At 39.7% G+C, this 23961-nt stretch overlaps 3 protein-coding genes across 4 annotated transcripts in view; 2 read left to right on the top strand and 1 right to left on the bottom strand.

The window, feature by feature from the left end:
- The window catches only part of itprid2 (ITPR interacting domain containing 2), a 35196-nt gene extending 34594 nt beyond the window's left edge, over window positions 1-602 (bottom strand). For both annotated transcript variants that reach the window (XM_083921268.1, XM_083921269.1), the window contains exon 1: window positions 510-602. The gene's annotated coding sequence lies outside the window, so the exon portion shown is untranslated. The remainder of the gene's footprint in view (window positions 1-509) is intronic.
- Window positions 603-7942: 7340 nt separating this feature from the next.
- Window positions 7943-11065, top strand: neurod1 (neuronal differentiation 1; the record flags this gene model as incomplete). Its single annotated transcript, XM_083921963.1, has 3 exons — window positions 7943-8175; window positions 9898-10127; window positions 10506-11065. 3 exons carry the CDS (start codon window positions 7943-7945, stop codon window positions 11063-11065), a joined length of 1023 nt encoding a protein of 340 aa, XP_083778089.1.
- A 4413-nt stretch (window positions 11066-15478) lies between these two features.
- The window catches only part of cerkl (CERK like autophagy regulator), a gene marked incomplete at both ends in the record, with an annotated part of 29990 nt that continues 21507 nt past the window's right edge, over window positions 15479-23961 (top strand). The window contains 3 exons of the mRNA XM_083922321.1: window positions 15479-15654; window positions 17172-17281; window positions 23665-23895. Coding sequence (XP_083778447.1) covers window positions 15479-15654; window positions 17172-17281; window positions 23665-23895 — 517 coding nt within the window. The remainder of the gene's footprint in view (window positions 15655-17171; window positions 17282-23664; window positions 23896-23961) is intronic.

Below are 23961 nucleotides of genomic sequence, written 5' to 3'. Positions count from 1 at the left end.
TTATATAAGCTTTCTATATGTGTGCAAAATATCTTAATTTAAGTGATAAAACTACAGCTTTCAGATAGATGTGTGAAGTAAAAAGTACAATATTTCAATATGAAGTGTGTGTGTGTGTGTGTGTGTGTGTGTGTGTGTGTGTGTGTGTGTGTGTGTGTGTGTGTGTGTGTGTGTGTGTGTAGAAGTAGAAATTGGCATAAAGCGGTAGTGAGTAGAGTACCTCAAAATTGTACTTCAGTGCAGTAAATTGGATTTAATGTTCTTCCACCACTGATGCTGCACTTTTAACATGAGCTGTACACTTAAATGAAAATAAAGCGAGCACCATTATAACACCAACATGTGTAATTTAACTTTTAAGCGTTTTTTCCTCAGACTTGTTTGTCCTGTTTAAAGTTGTTCCTGCTGTTTGACACGAAGCACTGGACTGACAGTCACAAAACTACACTCAACCATCACATTCAGCGGTAGGATAAATAAACAGTATTAACAACAGGACAGTCACTCACCGTCATGTTTGTCCGCAGCTTTTTGTGTCTCTGTTCCCAAAACTGTCAAACTTGTCCAAACTTTTCTGAAAACACTCCAACATTCCTGCTTCCGCTTCCTGAAACCTGTGGAGCAGCGAGGGGGCGTGTCCTCGGCGCGATGACGCGGAGGAACAGCGACATCTACTGGCCGGACTGAGTCAACACACGCACACAAGCACACACAAGCACACACACACACACACACACACACACACACACACACTCACTCAGACACACACACGCACACGCACGCACACACACACACACGCACACAAACACACACACACACAAGCACACGAACACACACACACGCACACACACACGCACGCACACACACACACACGCACACGCACGCACACACGCACACACACACACACACACACACACACACAAGCACACACACACACACACACACACACACACACACACACACACACAATTCAATTTTATTTAAAGTGCCAAATCCTAACAAAAGTTATCTCAGGACACTTTACAGAGTATGTAAAGATCAAACTCTATGACTAATTTATGATTCACATAGACCCAGCAACAATTCCCCCTTTCCCCAAAGACACAATGCAGATTAAAATGTAAGTGAAGAGAAAGGTGTAACATAACATGGATATAAGGTAAAATGCAGAAGAAATTAAATGTCAACAAAATAGAATACTGGCCCATGAGTTAAAATAAAATAGAATGGACTATAAAAGTCTGAAATAAGAATATGTATACATAATGTGGACAGATGTAAATAAGTCGAGTGGTTATGTTATAAATAGACGCAGCATAAACAGGTGTGAAATGTAAACAGACATTTTAAAACAGATGCTGACTCTTATCAAATGGTGGAGATAAGCATCAGCGCTGCAAACTGTCATCTCCGCTGTTATTGGCTGGTTTTGACTTGTCAGTGAAGCCATTGGACCTCTATGAACTTATTAACCATCACAATGTTTTTTTAAAGTTATTATTGTATTATTCCAAAACACTGGCATGGTAAGACACCGTGTGACATGGTGACACCGTTATGTTATGAATTCTTTCAGACTTAGGGGCTACATTTCATGAAATACTCTTTGACCAAAAACTTGTTCAACTCACCTGCACTTCAGGGGTTTCTCTGTACACTTATAAATTATACTCACATATGAATTAAATCCACAACGACCAGTTACAACAGTAAAATGTTGATTAGCTTCACACTTCTGCATCAGTATTTCTGTATGTATGTATATATGATATCAGATTAGTCACACAGGGCAATATTCTATGTAACAAGAACTTTTACTTTATCTATTTTGTATCTAGACTTTTTTTAAACCTATAAGTGAAAGTTTAGGACCATTTTTGGGAGCATTAATAAAACGTTTTATACAGATCTCATAGTACAAGAAGAAAGAGAGAAAATGTGACCTGAGCTTTAACCTGCAGTACCTACATTTAACCAGCAGATAGAAACCAAACACCACTAAACTGATGATCATCGTTACTGAGACACTCTGATGCTGATGTTGGTACAAACTGAACAAAGTACAAATATAACTGGTCTAAATTGAACCTCCCACCATTTCATTTATTCATTTTCTGATGCTGTTAACAGGTTTTTCTCCTGTCTGGAAAACTGTTGGAATCACCAAGATGGAAAACTATATATTTTTCTCTATTTCAGGCAGAAAGTTCAATTAAATATATTTAATTGACTCTGAACTTTCTTATAAACTACAAATTAATCACATCGTTAAGAAAGTACATTTGTGTATTGATGTTCTATCGTTCCACACATTTCCAGGTCGGAAAGAGACTTCACAACCTATTACACTGATCCTGGATTACACAAACGCTTCTTATGTCACCTTCCTCTTATATATGTTATAGAGAGGCTAACTGGCTTTTGCAGATTTACATTATGCTCTTCTTTTCTCCATTTTAACTTTCCTTATTGTTCAAGACAATTATTTCTCTTTTGCATGTGTCAGCTCCTTCTGATTGTAATAATTGAACCTAAAATAATGTAACATGCACATATTTGTCCTCTTATTTTAAATAAATTGCATGTGTTTTCAGTAATCATATTGCTTATCTGTAGTTTGATCACGTTTCTTAAGAGAGTGTCCTGAGTTCTTTTGGTTTTGTTATTAGATATTTGTCATCATTTATTATTTGCTCTGATGTGGAGTTGTTGTGTTATTGTTCTGTTTTCTTTTTGTTCATGTGAGTTTGTTTTGGGATGATACGACTCCGGTTTGGAAACACTTAACTTCAACTCCCCCTAATAGCATTTACAAGCAGTATATGAACTTTAATTGATGGTTTATAAAACACTATAATGTAGTTTTAAGACAATAAATGTTTATTAATGTATTTGCCAAGAAAGGGGCTAAATCTCAATAAAGTAAAAGCTGAAATAATATATTATATGGCGTTCATAGGAGAAGTTACTGCATTGAAAACACTTGTAAATCTGCTAAAAACTACATAGTGTGTTGCAAACCATTCATCAAATCTTTATGCTGCTCACAGTGGCTAGTTAGGGATGTAAAAATAAAGTGGAAAGCTGTATATTCAAATTATAGAAACGTTTGAAATAATCATATAATTAGAGTCTGAGATAAACTGCCGAGTGTGTGTGTCTGTGTGTGTGTGTGTGTTGAGTTTTTTTAGTCCATGAATAGGGTAATCTGACCTTTTCTATGCATGCTCACGCGCTCACACACACACACACACACACACACACACACACACCCACACACACACACACACACACACACACACACACACACACACAGCCTGCAGTATAGAATAATAGTTCTTATTCAGCAGCGAGTTGCTCTGCTGTTTATTCACTTTGCTTTAAATAACAAAAGATTTCTCTCCCCTGAATTATTGTCCCCTCGCTGCTTTTCATCCTAAGTTTCTATTTTTTCATTTTTGTTTCTGTCTCATGATTAACATCTGTAAAATAATACAATTTGTGGATGTTTTTAGTCTATTGAAACTGTGGACATTGGAAGCACTTACAGCTTTGGTTTGACTCAAAATCATCAAATCAAACCGTGACTTCTGTGTGAACTGTTTTGGGTATCTGTGCTTCTCTTATTGACATTTTGAAGTATTTCAACAACACTGACTTCAACTAGAGAAAAAACTGTAATAGAAATAAAGTTTATCAATATTACATGTCATACTCAGAATTCATGAGAAGCAGAGCTGAATCTACAGTTTTATATTCATTAAGTCTGAGCTGAACAGCAGAGAGACAGGGGGATTGATTTTGTGTTATACATTAGCCGTGAGAGGATCCACACCGATGGAACAGACACACAGGTCCTCAGAAGTTGCCTGGTAACCTCCTAGCAACCGGTTTACCGTCACCATAGCAACCTCTTCCGTGAAGAACACCCCGGTCCAAAGTCCACTGCTTCTTTCCGATTGGTCGGAGCGCCTAGATGAAGTCTGCCGACTCAGTAGATGTGGACGGATGAGATATGCCCTTCCTTCTGATAAGCCACACCCACTGGTTCCCTCCGTTTCCTGCGTGCAGTCAACAGGCTAAATGCTAACGATTAAACCATGGACTGTATAAAATATGGGCGTAGTCTCTGTGGCGTTGCGCATAGGTTTCTGAAGGGCCAAAATTAGGCTCAAATTTGGTTGCTCCGACCATGACCCTCCCTACTCTGCCTCTGATTGGCTGTCCCTAACCAATCTCAGTCCTCATAACTAAACCTAACCAAGAGTTTTTACAAAAGACGTATCCTTTCTTGCCATGGCCAGGCATCATCTTGGCAGTGCCTGATGTCGTCCAAATCCAGGTGGAGGATGGAGGCTGGAGTCCATGCTTGCAACCTGTGACTGCAGCCAGCCCTTTATTATGCACTATTTTACACCTTCATTTATTTTAAACGTGTGAGTTCTATAAAAATTCACCTCCGTACAGTTGTCATAAATGGGGAAATTGTCTATAAAGAGCAAAACTATGTTTTCGTACCAGGCTGCAAACATGTTTATTTCTGCTGTAAACTTGGGTTGTGGCGAGAAAGGATCCATTTTATATGTAAGTATCATGTTTTGAGCGACTCATGACCCGCCTTTCTCTACCTCTGATTGGCTTACCCTCATATTCTTTCACTAATCTCGCCCAATCTCACTCCTCACGTCTAACTCTCACAAGAGTTTTCCACAAGAAACATTTAGTTTAACATAGGGGTTAATGGAGATTGACTCGCTTTTGGAGCCAGCCTCAAGTGGAGATTCAAGGAACTGCGGTTTTTAGCGCGTATTTACGTGTATTGCCGTATTCAACAAATCGAAGATTTTGCTTGAAACGAAACTACCATTTCATAAGGAAAGAGTGTTTATACCATAAATGTTCAAACACAGCAGGTATTTTGTTATAATACAAAGTGTACAGTAAAATAGACCCGATTGAAAAGTTAAAGTTTAGTTCCGGGGTAATATCATCCCATGGTCTTTTTTTTCGTTTTATAAACTATTGATGGAGTTATCTCGAAGAGTCGCTTACAGATGGACATGGCTAACACTGATTAGCTCGAGGCAGTACTGTGAAGGCAATAAAACAGCTTTTTTACAATCCAATAGTTGTTAAGACATTACACACAAAACCTCATGGCAGAACTGATGGTGGCGCTAGAGGAAAAGTCATCAATGGATCATAAAAGTTATTCCAGTTAATCCTGCGGGAGCGTGAATGTCTGAACCAGATTCCATGTGATCATCCAATACCAAACCTGCTGAGGGTCAGGCTGTTGTTCATACATAAAACTACGAAAGGTGATGCACTGTAAATTGTCTGTTATCCACATATTTATTACAGTAGAAATTACCTGCGAAGCAAAGAGGGCAAACAGCTGATGTCGGATGAGACGGCTAAACTCTGCGTAGGGAGGCAGGTCGAGGTGGTGGATGGGTCCCAAAACACAGCATCTTCACTCGTGGGACCAGTGTTTGTGTCCCAGAAGTACTAAACTGAACCATGACCTTTTACTAATCCAACCAAGTCGCCTTGATGCATCAGACAATGGCATGTTTGGGTGCCGGTGAGAGGAGACACATGTTGACAGGGAGACTGACTTTGATACAAGACTTGTTTTCTTACAGCATGCATATTCTGTAATCTGGATAAACAAAGAACTCACCTTAATGCAGGTGTAAATGCACCCAGAATGCATTGCAAGTGCTATGCTACTGGATCAGTCAGACCACATCTGGAGGTGGTCTGGTAAGACTGGGGATATTCTTCATCATCATCATCATCATCATCACTTTCTTCTTCTGCAACAATAATGGTAAACCTTTACTCATTTAAATACCATATAATCATCATCACACCTTCTCGTGATGGGTGTGCGCATGCGTGGTTGTATGTCTCGACAGATGGTCAACTTTCCTCACAAAGAGAGAGAGAGAGAGAGAGAGAGAGAGAGAGAGAGAGAGAGAGAGAGAGAGAGAGAGAGAGAGAGAGAGAGAGAGAGAGAGAGGGAGAGAGAGAGAGTTTGGCTGATACAAATGGAAGATTTGTCACGTGATCCCCGGGGCCGTTTTAATGACGTACGCACCATATGGCGCGTGCCGGGAGGGCGTGGCCTCGATATGCTAATTACCCCTCCAACCCCGTGTGTGTGTGTGTGTGTCTGTGTGTCTGTGTGTGTGCTGAGTATAAAACCAGCATCCTCCCACACACACACCTCAGAAAGCTCAGAGCAGGTCACGCACAGTCACGCACAGGACACGCACATCGAGCGCGCGGGATGCGTGCGATCTGACGAACAGCGCTTTGTTACAACAGGTAGGATTATTTTCTTTTTCTTTTACAGATTAATATCTGACTGATAAAGTCCTCATCTCCTTGGTCCTTCAGATGTCTGTGTGATTTCACCTTCAGGATGATAAATCTGATTAGTCATTTATATAAAATGAATAATCTATTAATGCTCATTTAAATCAGAACTGTGATACAACTTAATTATTACTCTCATCCGTATTAAAATAAACCAGCATGCGTAGATAAAGCATGAGGCATTTCTCATATTTATCATTTGAAATGCTTTTTTTTTTAACTTATTGGTGTATTTAATTTTATTTTGAAAGGTTATAGCATAAAGGCATTGGTTTTTCCCCTCTCTGGAAAAAAAGAGTATTTTATTCAGTTTATTCGTTGTTTGTTTTATTTAGGTTATTCGTCCATGTCCGTTCACCTCCACCTGTCTCACCTCCACCTGTCTGTCTGTCTGTAGCCTCTAATTAACGGGGCCACTCAGCGGAGAGCGGGATGGAAATCTTTATTCTCATAACGTTTTTGTTTTTATTACAAAACTTCCACTTCCAGCCTACTCCACTTTGAACGAACGTCGAATTTAAAGTTGCATTTTAAGTCATTAAATATTCCGCCTTTTTAAATTAAAAACACATTTTTTTGACTTTTTTAAACAGATAAAAACGAGGATATTCATTAGTACCAAAAATGAGATTTCTTTAGATCAATAAACTGATGAAAGAGCCGATTCCGTTTCTCTGCGGACAATCTGCGGCTCTTTTCGATTTTCTAACACTTCAAAATAAAACTCAAGGTCGTGTGTTGTAATTAAAATGTGCATTAAGTCCGCGCGCACAGTTGAGTGGACTCAGCGGAGTTTTTTTGAATAGCAAACTTTCCCCGTCTTATTTATTCACGCAATCATTTCTATGAAGCCTGAAGCGTTTTCTGCACAGACACACAAGAAGAGTTGAATTTTGTACATTTTCTAAATCAGAAAAGCCGCGTTTCCTCGATTTAAACTCAACTTTTAGATTCGATCTGAATCAGTTGCTAAATTAAAACAAACAGTTTAAATATATATTTAGGCTATTTTCAAATAACGAATCACAACGGCTCAATACCCAATTTTGTATGCTATGTCCTTTTTATTCCACAGAAAACAAAGTTATAACATCATCTTTATTTCTGTGTTTTGTTCCCCGCATGAGCCACAATATTTTTTCATCATTCATCATCAAAAAAAATATGAAGTCAGTAAAGTCAAAGAAAACCAACTTTAACCCCAAAAAGCAAAAGTAACTGTGAGGCAAAAAAAAACATTTTTATTGTTGTTTGACTTAGAAATGAATTAATGTTACACAAAACCGTCGTATATGGATTTGATGTAAAAATAATCATTGGAAAATAAATCCCACCTGTTCCTCAAAATAATAAAAAAAAGCAAAATCCGTTATTTTTAACTTTCAAAACATGTATTAGCCACTGTGTGAATATAACCCGTCGTCTAATGGTCAGTTTAATTATTTTCTATTAATGTGTTTCCTTCTAAATACAGAGATTAAATGAGAAGGAGTTTTTAATTGTTTACTAATGAACATATTTATTCTGTTTCAGTCTCAAACACAGAATCAACATTATGACCAGGTCTGTGCGGGAGGAGCAGGAGTCGGTGCAGTCGGAGGAGCAGCAGGATCTCCTCAGCCCCTCCGAAGAAGGAGCAGGGGGAGAGGAAGAGGAGGAGGACAGCCTCCACCATCTGGAGGATGAAGAGGAGGAAGATGACGATGATGAGGAGGAGGAGGACGGAGAGAATAAACCCAAGAGGCGAGGGCCGAAGAAGAAGAAGATGACAAAGGCTCGTATTCAGAGGTGAGGGAGATTGATAGCTTCTTTTTTTTTTAAACAAACAAACAAACAAACTGCTGAAAAACACAGAAATGTAAAGATTGTATTGAGGAAAAGTCATGCAGTTATTAAAGGGGTTCATCCTCTGGGGATTAAAATCAGTACATTTTATGAAAACCTGACCCGTCTACTGGTTCAGAGCAAAGTTTTGGACATTATCCAAGGGACAAAACATCCGTTAAAGTACTTATTTGATGAAAATACAAAAACAGAAATGTCAAATTTTGAAGGATATGATCTAAAAACATGTTTGCGGATCAGACAAAATGTTAAAGTGGGACCATCAGACCAGTGCTCCTTTACCCAGAAGCCTCAGCAGTTCTTGATCAGTCAGAAGAGGACAAGAAGAAGTCGCCCTGCTCTCACAGTCCGAGTCTAAAATGGCCTCGTTTCCCAAAAGCATTTAAAGGCTGAGATTATCGTAAAATCCGTCTTATGTGCTTTCTTTAGCCTCAGACGCGTTTTCCAAAAGCATCACAACTTAAGTCACGCATGGAAATTACAGTGGACTCCTTCTCGCTCATTGGCTTCTTAACCAAAAGCTAAAAATTGTATTAAAGTTTTTGTTCATTTTAAATATACTTGATAAATAAACTGATCCGTCTTTAATGATGTATAATGAAGGTTTAAAATAAAGAAAAAGAATATATAACTAAACTAACACAAAAAAATTCAACAACGTCATCGTCCTCCAATTGAAAAACCTTTAGGAAGCTTTGTGTAAAACATTTCTTTGTGTTGCAGTTTATGATTGATGCAGTCTTAATAAGCACGGTTAAAGGACAGTTAATTAAATATGCAAAGTGGCTCTAAGCTGTATTAAGCATCATCTAAAGCACCACAGGCGGCTGACGTTAACGCTGTGTACGAGCTCTCACATTGAGCTTTAGCAGCCGCAGGGAGAGCTTTGCGGTGGAGCTCGTTGTAGCCACACGCAGTTGGAGAGGAAATCTGCAAACTCGGACCCCGAATAACCTCTTCTGCTTCTTTTTCATGAAAAAAACATTTGAATCTATATTTCTGAATAATATACCGGAACATCAGTGAGGCAGTGAACAACATTTTACAATTAAAAGCCCATTCCTCCTGCAATGTGAATCCTTGGATAGACTCATGTCTGCAAGTCAACTGACATTTCCTATTGTTATTGCAAATCTGTAAATGCAAGGATTCTCCGACACCTTTTCTAGTTTAATACTGGGTCAGTTTCGTCTTTTTTAAAATTAGTAACCTGTATATCTAATAGCCTGTTTACAGTGTCGGCACACACGTTTGACAGAATGAAAGGAGAAGCCAATGTGAAAGTCCCAAATGCTGCAGTTCCTTGAATGGCCACGTGAGGCTTACTCCAAAAGCCAGTCGAACCCCATAGACTCCTATGTTGAGTGTTGAGATTGTAGGCTTCATTTGGCCTGCTTCGGCTCCACCCACGTCCTTCTTTATCCACTTTAGGACTAGCGGGGAGTTTGGCAGAGTCAAATATTAACTGAGCTTTTACCACACCAAAACTACTGTAAGCAAATCTGCTAACTACCTATTGTTGCAAACCTTTGTTTTGTTTGTTTGCAAATAAATGCATGTCCACTTTCTCAAAAATGAAGTTCTCGGATGCTGATGATGATCACTACTAGCAGATATGATAATTCATAACTTGGCTGACACTGAATCTGCTTTGTATCTATACAGGTTTAAGGTCCGTCGGATGAAAGCTAACGCCCGGGAGAGGAACCGAATGCACGGACTCAATGACGCTCTGGAGAGCCTGCGGAAAATCGTTCCTTGTTACTCCAAAACCCAGAAGCTGTCCAAGATTGAGACGCTCCGCCTCGCCAAGAACTATATCTGGGCGCTGAGCGAGGTCCTGCGCTCCGGCAAGGCGCCCGACCTTATGAGTTTCGTCCAGGCGCTGTGCAAAGGTGAGCGTCCCCTTACGGCAACAGACTGGACCCTGAGTCAGTCAATCCCTGATGAATTTTACACAAAGGGAAAAGTTACGGGCACGTGTCCTCAACCAGGCAGGGTTTTTACGTTGAAATCTTAACACATTTCTTACAGTGCCCCCTAGTGCTCAAGCTAGGAGCATCATAGGATAGCATAACCAAATTTGTATATTTGTAAATACTGTACATTTTTAACCCAAGTCTGAAACCATTTTTTTCTATTCCAAGAAAATGAACAAAACAGTTGTGGATGGAAACGTTATGTGACACGACGAACTGTCTAGATACTAAACTAGTGATGCTTGATGATATATATTGATCAGTTTTGACTGATTATTGTCTCTCTGCTCTCAGGTCTGTCTCAGCCGACCACTAACTTGGTGGCAGGCTGCCTGCAGCTGAACCCTCGGACATTCCTGCCGGAGCAGACGCCCGACCTGCCTGTTCACCTCCCCCCTGCCGGTGCTGCCACGTATCCTGGACACTACTCCTACCAGAGCCCCGGGCTGACGGCAGGCCTCCCCAGCCCGCCCTACGGCACCATGGAGCCCTCCCACATCTTCCACCAGGTCAAAGGTCAACCCTACGGTCCGCTGGAGCCCTTCTTTGATGGCGTCCTTGTGTCAGACGGCCCTTCGTTTGACCCACCCCTCAGCCCGCCGCTCAGCATCAACGGGAACTTCTCGTCCTACAAGCACGAGGCCGTCGCGGCTGCTGAGTACGACAAGAATTTCTCCTTCAGCGTGCACTACGGGGGCGGAGGAGCTGCGGGACACCCTGCCATCTATGGCAGCGGGGCATCCAACCAGCGGTGCGGGGAAATGCAGGTGGACGGGCTGATGGGCTTTGATGGACACACGCACCACGAGCGGATGATGAACGCCCAGCTGAACGCCATCTTCCACGACTCCTGAAGAAGAGGACGGAGGACCGAGAGGACAGAGGAGAACAGAGAGACAGTTACATGGAGAGACAGACAGTTCTGTGCATGTCTATCATTTCATAGCTGTCTTTCTTTCTGTCTTTTCTTCTTTCTCTTCTTCTTTCTGTCTGCGTCAGGCTCTACGACTCGTCATCACGAGGGCGGTGATGTCGATGACGATGTCACATCGACGATGTAAACCTTCTTTGTAGCCCTTCACCCTGCAGGAGACGCCCTCTGAATGTCTCGTTATTATCTATTTTATCACTTAAAAATAATCAATAAGCAATAATCTGGAGGAAAACTATGCAATTTTGTTCAAACCTGAGCGACGCTCAGCTGATAATTCCAAATGTTGAAAGAATAAAGATTTCTCTATTTTTGGGTCTGTGTATAAGGCGGCTTTGAGCCGGAAGTGGGCCGTTGTTCAGCCGTTGTTGGGCCAAAGTGTTCATGTTGTTCATGTGGTTTTTACTCTTTGCTTTTTATAACGTTCCTGTAGCGTTCTGTTAACATTTCATGTGACTCCTGTTCATATTTTATAAGATAGATGTTTATTAAGGCCTTTTATTAAAAGGAATTCAACGTGATTCATCTGAGAGAGTCTGTTCATCAGCAACAACACGACAAAACACCTCTGTTCAGTCCAGTTTACTGTTCAGTTACAACCAGTTTCTTTTAGCTTTGTTTCACCCTCTTCAGTCAAGTTTAGTCAAGTTCCCTTTAGTTAAATTCAACTCTATTCATAATGTTTAAATAACGCATATATGTATAAACACACACACAGGTCCAAGCTGTTAGATTATATATATAACATAAAAAACATCTCTGGTCATGCTTAGTGCTGCTGCAGACACAATTTGATACTTTACTATGCCTTTATTTTAACTCCCCATATTTAGCAGAAGTATCCATTGAAAAATAGTTTATAAGACACTGTAATGTAGATGCATATCTATAAGAGTTTATTATTAATTTGTCAGCAACTTTAACTCTTGCTGTGGACACCCATGAAGGCTGCTCTATAAACATAATCATGAATGCATGAATCATGATTGAATAAAAGCCTAATTGTATGCATTATCTTTGATATCCTGATACACACACATATTTTCGTGAAGAATTCTCCATTTTAAGTAAGGTAATCACGAATCATAACGTCCACATGGTTAAAAAATGTTATTAAAAAAGAAAGCCTTCATGGATAAAAAGTGCAGTAGAACTGAACTGCAGTGATTAAAGAGAAGCTCAGTAAAAATGATGTACGAGGTCATTTCTACGTACACGCCTGCAGCCTGTTAAATGATCCAACTTGATAAATACATGCACTGCAATGTTAATTATATATGCAATGAGCACTTTCACTTTCTGCTTCTTGCTTTAAAAGGCTACGTCAAATGAGAAAATGGATTTCATATCAAGTAAAATATTAAGTAAATAATTTATTCTACTTGATTTAAACTGGCCAAGTCTTTCGAGGAATTCATGATATTATCCAGACAATTACCACGGTCAACTTACTGTGAGTGTTTTTTAGTGCGATACCCAATAAAATTGATTATTGTCCCATCTCGAGTTGCAGCCCAATTCCGAAATTTTGGCGTTCTAGTATGATCCAATTTCCCACATGGCTGCCGTCTAAAGACCGTTTATAAACTAAAGTGAGCTTCTTTTAATATTATTGGAGAAAAAGCGCTCCTTAAAGAATTTACTCTAGCAGCTTAAATGAGATTGAAGGTCGAGACGCTGAAGACACACATGTGACAATTGTTTTTTTTTAAGGTTGATTTTAGACTCCAAGTGATGACAAACACATGAGGAGAAAACACATATCTCCTTACAGAGATAACCCTGTTAACACGTTAACAACATTATCACACAGACTGAAGGACAAGATCAGGATCACTGTGTGTGTGTGTGTGTGTGTGTGTGTGTGTGTGTGTGTGTGTGTGTGTGTGTGTGTGTGTGTGTGTGTGTGTGTGTGTGTGTGTTTGTGTGTGTGTGTGAAGGGCACAGATGTTCGTTCTGCAGGCAAGATTTTTAATTTATGAAAATGATCTTGTTTATGCATGAGAGCCCCCCTCCATACACATTGCTGTCCTGCTGTGTGTGCGTGTGTGAGTGTGTGTGTGTGTGTGTGTATGTGTGTGTGTGTGTGTGTGTGTGTACGTGTGTAAGTCAACAGGGACAATATGGTGGCCATATCCCACCATTTAGCCTCCCTGTTAAAGTGGAATAATAGTGGAGAGAAAGTCAGACTGCAACATAAAGATTCATCCAGTTGAATTGGAACTAGTTATTCTGTAATAATGCTGAGAGCTGCTTTTATTCTTTATTAGAGAAAGTTATTAACTTAAACATCATGGTGACATTTATTATTCCACTCAGACTCCAGCTCCTGCAGTATCAGCAGTATTAATAACAGTATAAGCAGCAGTCTTTGTGATATAGGTTTTGTGTTTCAGTCTGTTGGCTGATCATAACACTGATTAATGCAGCTTAAACTCAGCCATCTGTCATCAACACGCACGCTCATAATATGGCGTTTATACCACAGCCAGGGAACCTCCTGCTCTCTGATTGGTTGGCACGTGTCTTTTAAAATCATATACAGTAGGAGAACAGTGTGCGGTATCTTTAGTAGTTTTTAGGAAAGAGACGTGTTGGTAGGTGTATTTCCCATACTTCCAGTAATTATGCTAAGCTAAGCTAATCAGCTCTTGCTCTATATTTAGCCTCATTTGAGATGCTGCTATATCTGCAGCTCTTTATTTTATTTTATTTATTGGGGAAGGTAACCATCACAGTAAAAATAACAATAATAATAATAATAACTTTATATTTATAGCACCTTTCAAACAAAGTCAATTAACAAACAAGCAGGGTGAAAATAACATAAAGTTATACAGTAGGGTCAAACAAAAGCATCACAACATACGAGTAAATAAAAAAAGAAGATAAAAGATGCAAACATGTTAGAGAGGGGACAAGTAAAAGCAATAAAAACAAAAAGCTACAAACATAACAAATAAATATCAGTGAGTAAAATATGAATACAGGCAAAAAAAATAGAAATTAATAAGTATATAAAAAAGGAAATTATAAAATAGGATAAAGATGACCACATAAGTCCATAAAAATGGGTTTTAATAAAAGGGTTTACTGATACTGATTTCAGAAGACGGCACCTCATGGGGCATATGCCGAAAGATTTGCAGCAGGCTTCCTTGCACTTCTGTGTATTTAAGCCCATAGCATGGATAAGAGCTGACTGGACTCAAAGACTGCACCTATAGTTTCTTCAATGGACATTTCTTTGTCAAGCACGTACGAGAAAATATTTTTATTTATGTCATGCATGTATTGATCTTGCCATGTTTTTGGGCCAGAGTACATCACGTGACAGATGCGGTAGTTGCAACTCCACCAATTGCAACTATGTGAAATTGGCTCCAAAGCCCAGTGCACTTCTCGGGGGCCTTTTTTACGCCCATTCAAGACTTTTCCTTTTGCCAAGCCGGTGACTTCCTGTTGGCTCCCTGCACACATGAATGGGATAATTGAAATAACCACACGGCTCTGGTAGAAATATACACCATTTCACAGTAGCCCCTTTTCCAATATGTATTGGGAATTGTGTATTGTGCACAGGGGGAAATGCTTTTTGGGCCAGTGTTGTAATTTTGGCAGAAGATTTTGTGTTCATGTAAAAGGAGTCCTTTGAGAAAAAAGTTTTCAGAACCTTTAAAAACTAATCAAAAGTCTCATAAGGCAGTTTTACAGAGAGACGTTGACTAAAGATTTTTGTCTTTAATAAAATAAAACTGACTGAATGTGACCTCAGACTGAAAACAGCAACAGTCACACTACTAGACAAAACTGGCAACCCTCAATCCAACATGGCAACAGTAGCTGCATCGAACAACAGAGAACCCTGGCAACCTGCAATGTCGGCCGCTATTGGCTGGTACAATGTCAACAGAACGTGACAGGAAGTCATTGTCAAACCCGTAAAAAAATGTTAAAATATGAATTCAGACTAAATATATTTTTGTATGGAAAAGCAATACTTTCATTCTGCACCCCTCAAAACGCCCGCTTTTAAAAATGATTCTACATATTCAACCTTTAAGTTTACTCACTGATGCGCACTCCCGCTTGGATGAAGGACGCACGCAGGAGCGCGCACATACGCTGATAAGACACCAGTAGATCTGCCGCGCGTGCCCGAGCTGTGAGTCCGGTAAAGCTGCTGCCTGTCTCCATAGCGACGACACCCCGGAAATACAACAGAGCCCGTCGGTGGTGATCAGCTTACGGTATGTTTATCTGCCGTTTTGTTTACTAACGACAAACTCACAACCGAGTTTGTTTGTTTGTTTGTTTGTTTGTTTATCCGGTAAACATGTCGGAACCCGAGGAGGATCTCCAGGGAGAGCAGAGACAAAGCACGAAGAAGAAGAAAGAAAAACGGAGCGCGAACAAGAAGAAGAAGAAGAAGAAGAGGAGGGAGAAGAAGAAAGAAGAAGACGATGAACAGGTGGAGGAGGAGGAGGAGGAGGAGGAGGAAGAAGAGGACAGGTGAGTGTTTGTTTTGATGGTTCAAACACAACCACAGGAAACTAAACATACTTATGAATCAGACGGAAGAAAATATCCTAAATGTCAGTTAAAGTATCAACAATCACAAAACTCTTTCAAAGTAAAAGCCCCGTAGTCACAACTTTACCAAAATTAAATAAAAATAATTGATTATTTTAGAGCAGGGGTGTCAAACTCATTTTACCTTAATTTTTAAAATGATATATACATTGGTATTTATTTTTTGCTTGCTCATTTTACTGTTTGGGTCTTATTTTAACAGTTTTATCATGTGAAGCACTTTGTGACGTTGTCTGTAAAAGGTGCTATATCAAATAAACATATTATTATTGTTATGATTTGAGTTCATGGGCCACAAACAGCCAAATTTGATCTATGATGTGACTAAAACCATTGCATAATAACCAATAAATAACAACACCTCCATATGTGTGCCTTTCTTTTAGCTGTGTAAAGAAGTACAAGAACCTTCTTCAAACGTCCAAAATGAATGAACAATATATTGTCAAAACAGATGATGAACAGCCTGAGCTATCTTAAGAAAAAAAGGTGCAATTACAACAACAGGCTGTGTCTTAGTTTGCAACTTTTTTGTGGTCAGGGTGGAAAAGGAAATGAGTCTGATAGAAGCGGCAAATATTATATTCGTTGAGCACTGAAAGGTACAGTGAGCACCAAGCAAAAGTTATTCCAATATCATTTTTTACTTCCAGATACCGGTTCTGATACAAACGTGCTTGCATAACGGCCGACCTTTACCAGTGAGTAATATATATATATATATACTGTATATATATATATATTACTGGATGGATGTGATTGCTATCATTGTGTTTGCTATCAGCCTGGCTTTGGTTAAACCTTGAAAACATGGAGAAATACATACAGAGACTGAATGCCTCTTTTATGATCTAGTTTGTCGGTCATAACAGAAAAAGAACAAGCTTTTTCTGAGCTAAATTACATGGTATCGGATGGATGCATAGACTTGCGTCCTTGCCGATACTGACGCCAGCAGTATTTTATGCAGTGTCTGAGGCATTTCCGACTGGTACCCGTGTACCCCGTGTCCAGTTTTCTTGCTTTTGACAGAGACCTTTTCTACTGGGAGCTCCTGCATGAACAGCAGTCTACGCATGACAGTGTGTAGCCTCTATGTAAGCGTGTGGGATCTGTTATAACATATCCAGCATAGGGCCAGCTACTTAGAGAGGACAAATAGCAACATAGAGAATATTCACACTTTGCAAAGTCGTCCTGATAGGACACTTTCAGCGGGTCGGTTCTGGACACCCCTGTTTTAGAGTATGAATCCATTAATGCATCAATACTTGAATGAATAATTCTCTACAACTCTTAAATAGCATTTACAGAGATCAGTATGCCCTAATAATCGATTTATCAGTCACTTCATTGACACATATATGTAAATTACAAAATATTTAAACCTCTGATTGGCTGAAATAAACCATGTGTGTGTGTTTTGTGTGTGTCAGTGAGCGTGTTGTGCTGCGTGGGATCTTCAAACTGGGGAAGAAGAGTCATGATGTCCTGCTCACCCGATCCAGATTGACGTGGATCCCCATCACCCCGGACAACCCCACAGGTCAGTTACCACAGTGACAGGGTGCCATGTTGATTACAGGCAGACAGACAGGCGGACAGACTGTGTGTATGTCGAGGCAGCTGGTGTTGAAATGGAGAAGTTCTGTCACGTTGAGACCACCTGAAACATGACATCTGGACACACACACACACACACACACACACACACACACACACACACACACACACACACACACACACACACACACACACACACACACACACACAACACATATTGTATTACTTGGGTTGCGAGGTTGTTTGTGTTTGCCTGATCCCATAAACAATTTACTGTAGATCATTCAGACACAAAAATCAATATCACATTTTTCTTAGCCGCATTAGTGGCGTTGCTCTTGGGAATGTCTCTCTGTCTGTCTGTTTTTGGTCTATTTTTTTGTAAATATCTCAACAGCTACTGGATGGATTGTCATGACATATGGCACAGATATATAAGTCTCCTTCGGGATGAATTGTAATATCTTTCTATAAATCAGAGAAGCATGTCACAATGTCAGGATTAAAGCTGAAGAGGTTTTTCTTAAACAGTATTTGCTGAAACTGTCACTATATCCTGACATCACTGAGCTATAAAAATCAGTGAAAAAGTCATGTACCTCTGCCTCCACCTGCTGCACGCTGAGTGCCCCTGATGGCCTCTGAGCAGGGTCACCAGCATCTCAAACATCTCAGCCATGTTGCTCTCCTGCAGCTCTGATCACAGCATGAGCTGGCAGAAAGAGACACCTTCTCCTGTGATTACAGGAAGTAGCTGAAGCTCGACATCAAGCTGGCTACATCTCCAGCAAACCGCACAACTAAAACAGAAGACAGTTTTAGTGTATGAATCTTAAAAAACAAACTGGAGTGTAACTGATCCTTTCAAGGTTAATACAGTCTCTGGTGTGTTTTCACGTTGGGGTGATATTTTGGTATCACTGTGGTAATATTATGGCATTTTTATGGTTTTTAGTTGAGGTGTGTGTGTGTGTGTGTGTGTGTGTGTGTGTTTGCGTGTGTGTGTGTGTGTGTGTGGTTGAAACCAATCTGTTTTGATGTATTTCATCCAAGCTAATGTCATTAAGCCAGCACTCTGTGTGTGTGTGTTGGCAGTAGTATAGAGCAGTTGGTTCAGCCCGTGGGGGGTTATAAGAGTCTCTCAGTGTGAGGAGATTAACACACACACACACACACACACACACACACACACACACACACACACACACACACACACACACACACACACACACACACAGTCAGCCTGTCAGCATGCTGTGTGTGTGTTGATTAGATATTTCTATATAAATGGATCAGCTGTTGTTGTTTATTTGTACACACAAGTACACTCTGTTTCACTGCCTCAGGTAAACGTTCCCTTTCATTTTCTCCAGTTCAAGCACTTGGATCAGCAATTAACTCTCCTGGTTGATTCATCTGTCAGAAAATATCTTGTTCTTTGACAAAAAAGAAGTCCAGGGGAGAAGTTTACTACTACTACTCCCAAGGTGTATTTCAATAAGACACATCCATAAAGCTTAAAGGTACTTGGTATACTGTATATACAGAACATTAATAAAACAGCAAACAGCTATTTTCTACAATGTAAATATAAAGGGTAGTAATGAAGTGTGGACAGTCATGTCCATCAACAGCACATTAAAATAACATGCATTTTTCATTTAGTTTACTTCACACTCAAAAAACCTACCCAGATTCACTATTAGTTTGGAATTAGGACACTATGCGTCCTTTTTTGGGGTGAGAAAGCTGAGAATTCATACAGGCAGTAAAGTATCTCTGGAGTGCGTGAAGGAAAGATAACTGATCAATTTATAATCAATTTACAATATCAGAGCGGCAGAGCAGTTTACATGATCAATGTTACCAGTGATAGTGAAGGATGATGCATCCTCTCTGTGTGTGTGTGTGTGTGTGTGTGTGTGTGTGTGTGTGTGTGTGTGTGTGTGTGTGTGTGTGTGTGTGTGTGTGTGTGTGTGTGTGTGTGTGTGTAGACTGTGTAGGATCCATAACTCCCCACAGTTAGCCACATGGCCTGGTCACCATGAGACTGGATTGCCACTGTGTGTGTGTGTGTGTGTGTGTGTGTGTGTGTGTGTGTGTGTGTGTGTGTGTGTGTGTGTGTGTGTGTGTGTGTGTGTGTGTGTGTGCGCGTGTGTTGTGGGGGACATCCCTACATGTTAAATCATTTAAATTTAGGATTGAATCATGTTTTTAGTGTTAAGTTTAGAATCAGGAGAAGGTGAAGCCTCCAGAGAGTGAATGGGAGTTGGTACAAGGTCCTCACAGTTATAGTTATACCAGCACAACATATTCTGTATTTACATATAATATTTATTTGTGTGTGATTGTGTGTGTGCATTATGTGTGAGTTGGCACAGTGGGTCGGTGAGGGCATGATGAGAAACTCATCTCCATCTGGAACCAACCAACATGCTACCTGTGATGGGCAGCACAGTGTTTGTGTGTGTGTGTGTGTGTGTGTGTGTGTGTGTGTGTGTGTGTGTGAGCAGCAACTCTGTGGGTTCTGTCAACTCAGATCAGTCATCTTTATTGGATGGGGGATGAAAAAATCTCTCTCTCCTTTTTCTTCTGCTCTTTGTTTACATGACACGTGATGTACATTTGCGTGGATGGAGAAAGGAAATAATGGATTAAAATGAGTGATTGGGTGATTGAGAATATTTTAATGCATAATTATCAGCTAAAATAAAGCCTTATTTACTGTATTTTGCTGTGATTTGTCCACCTCAGCTTGCTAGTTTTATATCTCTGCTCTCCTTAATGACAACCAGGCACTAATGTGAATAATTATTATATAGAGCTTTCAGTGTAAAAAACATTCAGCAAGCAACTTCCCAGTTTTGGCACTGGCCGTTCCTTTATCTGGTTAAAATGATGAAGTGTAGCGAGTGGTGGGTCATATTCATTTTAAATTTGTGAGTAATGTTATTGCAGGACAAAATTAATATGATTTTAAAGTGTTCTCCGCAGGCGGTGTCTGTGCCAAAGATCTTTTGTGAGGGAAGGAGCTCCACTCCACACCCCACAGAACAATCAGTGGACAGGTTTTTCTCTCTTGCAGAGCCTCAATTTCAGGAGTCACATCATTTCTTACGTATTCATATCCTAACAAAAGTTTAACTTATTGATATTTTTTAAACCAAGACCTTCAGTGTCTGGATTAAGGAGCTCATGGTAAATAAGGTGTGTCAGAAATGTAAAGCTGTTATTTCAATGTGGCAGGTACATGACAGCCAATGTAAACCAGCTATTTATTGAAATGTCCAATATTGTAAATTGTCCCTTGTAAAATAAATAAATATATAATCATTTAAGTAAATATCTGATGGAACTCAGATACACAATATAAAAGGACTTGGATCTGAATTCTGTCCCAAAAAATCGTATAAAAAGCGGATTCTTTGTGGCAAAGACGGTGTTTTTAGCTTCTTTTAGATTCAAAATTCAATTCAAGTGTTTATTGTCATTTGCACAGTAAAGTAACATATTTCCCTGTATAATAAAATTCTACATTTGTTGTCCACAGAATGCCAAACAATGTAAAATCTAAGTATATAAAAAAAGAAAAAGCAATTTAAAAGGCAGCTTATTTGACAAATAACAGGACAATGTTTCAGTTTAATGGCACTTTTAAGCCTGGATAAACCTGCTGTACACCACCTGCTCAGCACCAAACAGCAGACAGACAAAGTCACCGTCGAGCTGCTGACGAAAATGAAACATTTAGCAAATAAAGTTTTTTTTCTCAAAAAATTGTGTAGACCAAACCAGAGCAAAGAGAAAGTAAATATTGGACGTGTAGTTGTCGGGGGGACACAAACGCAGCTGCAAACAGATGATAATGTTGCTCTGTGTCTGAATTAGTTTGCTATGTAATCTTTTTAATGTGTTAATAGGCTGTGTTGATATTAAATAACCTCTTTTTATTATTTACAATATTAAATGAACAAAATGAGCAGAGAATGAAGCAACAGCACCAGACTGACACACTGTGACCCTGACATATGGACGCCTGCCTCTGCGGGTGGAAGAGGGGTGGGTGGTTTTTGGTTTGGGGTATTTGATAACAGCAGGAGGGTATTTCACAGAGAGGGGGAGTTAATCAGCTATCATCATATATCACTAATTCCTGATGGATCTGTAAACCCTGACTGTTTATATACCTTATAATGTGATGTGTTCTTTGTGGATATGTTTGTTATAGGGATGCAAAGTTCAAGCAGTCAACAACAAATAGGCGGTTAATCTAATCTAAAAAATCACAACACAAAGTGAAAATCTTTCCGTCATAATAGCATTTTTAGACTAATGGTGTGGCACATAATTGTCAAAATCCAAATAAAGTAGGTGTTGGAGCGAATACGTTTAATAAACAATAAATTCTAAATACAAAATTAAAAAAAATCACAGTACTTCTGTTCATCGAATGGTCAGACAAGTTCAAAATATCCACAGAACGGTGTTTAGCTATGGATAGCTATTGCCACGTTAACTTGAAGTATGTAACACTTATTTGGACCTGTTTCATATCAAACAGTATTTCATACCATAGAGTAGGGCTGTCACATTTCAAAAAGTCAAGTTCAAGTGAATTCAGACTAACACACAGTTCCTTTTGAATTAATTTAAACTTCAGTTGTGATTTTGAATTAAAAAGTGACAGCCCTAGCACAGTATATACGGTCTACAGCAGGGCTGTAAAATGTTAGGGGCTTTATATCTGGATGGATTTAATAAGAATATGGTGAAACATTGTGGCAAAAAGAAAAAAGTGTGACATATATACAGTGCATAGAGGATAAACAAGATAGATGTTCAGACATACAGAGCAAACAGAGCAGTTATGATATGACATCTGGGTGGATTTGGATATTTCTGATGATTAAAGTGAATTAATATCTCATTAAGTAGTTTGTTTTTTCATGTGCAGATATTTGTGCACCTGCTGTGACACGTGTCTGAAGCTTGTTTGGTCTTTAAATTAAAAGCCATTTGCCCGGCTGCAACTAATTTATGAGACATTTCAGTATTGAGTAATCTGGCAATTATAAAAGCTGAAGTTGGTAACATGCTATGAGAAATTTTGGTTTGTTTTCATGTTTGCTGACATTGTCACTATATCCCCACAACACAATGAGACAGACGACCCGTGATAAAGTCATGTAGCTCTGCGTCGAGCCGCTTTTCTCTGTGCGCTCCTACTTCACTGAATAATGAAAAGTTTCCATCATAAGTTCCCAGAATCAAAGCAAACTTCTTTATTATTACTTATTTTGTCTGAAAAACAGTCGAAAACTCAAACCTATTCATTTTACAATCATATAAAACGGAAAAGAAGAACTGATACCTGCTCACCTTTCAGAAGCTGATTAGATTAGATGTTTTTCTTCCTGATAAATTACTTCACCATAATTTAATCGTCATGAACTGAAGTGGAATTCGAAGTTCCGGGTTCTGTTTGACGCAAGAGAACATTAAAAATCACATTGTCCTTTGTGACAACGACCAGCTTTGGAACAGAGCCTTTCTCTGCAGTATTTATGTTTTTAGTGCCCTTTAACAAACATGACCCCCCCCCCCCCCCCAAAAAAAAAACAAACAAGTAGACGCTAGGGTTCAGGACCATTTTTTAGATGCAGTACCGTCATCTGCCACTGGGACGAACTGGCAACAGGCAGACTCTGCTGCAGTGTATCACGGATGAAATCTGTATCTGTGTTTGTGTGTGTGTGTGTGTGTGTGTGTGTGTGTGTGTGTGTGTGTGTGTGTGTGTGTGTGTGTGTGTGTGTGTGTGTGTGTGTGTGTGTGTGTGTGTGTGTGTGTGTTGTGTGTGTGTGTGTTATGTAATTGAGTGTATTGTCTGAGCTCTGCTGACATTATCCTCAGAGGATTGGATGATTAATCCGTTATGGACCAATCATATTTCAGAGTTCCTCCCCGATTACACTGACTGATCGACAGGTGTACGTTCTGCTCATCAATGGATTCATTATTAAAACTTTTAATGATATTATGTAAGGTGAACACAGATTCACAAGTAGCAATAGGTTTTCATATTCTACTGACTGACAAGGGGATGGACAAAATAATGTGAACACCTCCTCTTCGCAGCCACAGTGTCAGTAAACAGATAATGTTATTCACAGGTATAACAGTTAACTTTCATTATTACTAATAATATGTTTACAGACATCACAATCCTCTCAAACAAGTCTGCACTTTATCTAACAGTAATTTATGGGTTTTGTTGATCCAGAAAAGAAATTGAATAATCACCCTAATAAGTAGTGTTGTGTTGTTTATGTTGTGTTCTGTGTGTTATCTCTACCTCTCTCTGTGCAGGTGAGACGTGCGCGCTGCAACCAGGTGTGATGCTGCTGCAGGATGTGTTCGCGGTGAAGGTGAAGCGACGGCGAGCGGTGGGCCAACAGTCGGGGGGGCCCGTGCTCGGCGTGGCTCTGTTCTGCTGCAGGAGAAGAGGGTCAAGGCTGGAGGAGGAGACGCTGCACCTCCACAATGCCTCCGCAGAACACACGCACACCTGGTACAACACCCTGAAGGAGCTGCTCACAGGTAACACACACATTCAGATGGTCATGCAGTATGAAATAGAACAAAACGGAATTGTGGGATTTACTT

The sequence above is a fragment of the Echiichthys vipera genome (genome assembly GCF_963691815.1).
Source record: "Echiichthys vipera genome assembly, chromosome: 10".
Taxonomy (NCBI): domain Eukaryota; kingdom Metazoa; phylum Chordata; class Actinopteri; order Perciformes; family Trachinidae; genus Echiichthys; species Echiichthys vipera.
This window is presented reverse-complemented; position numbering and strand designations above follow the sequence as displayed.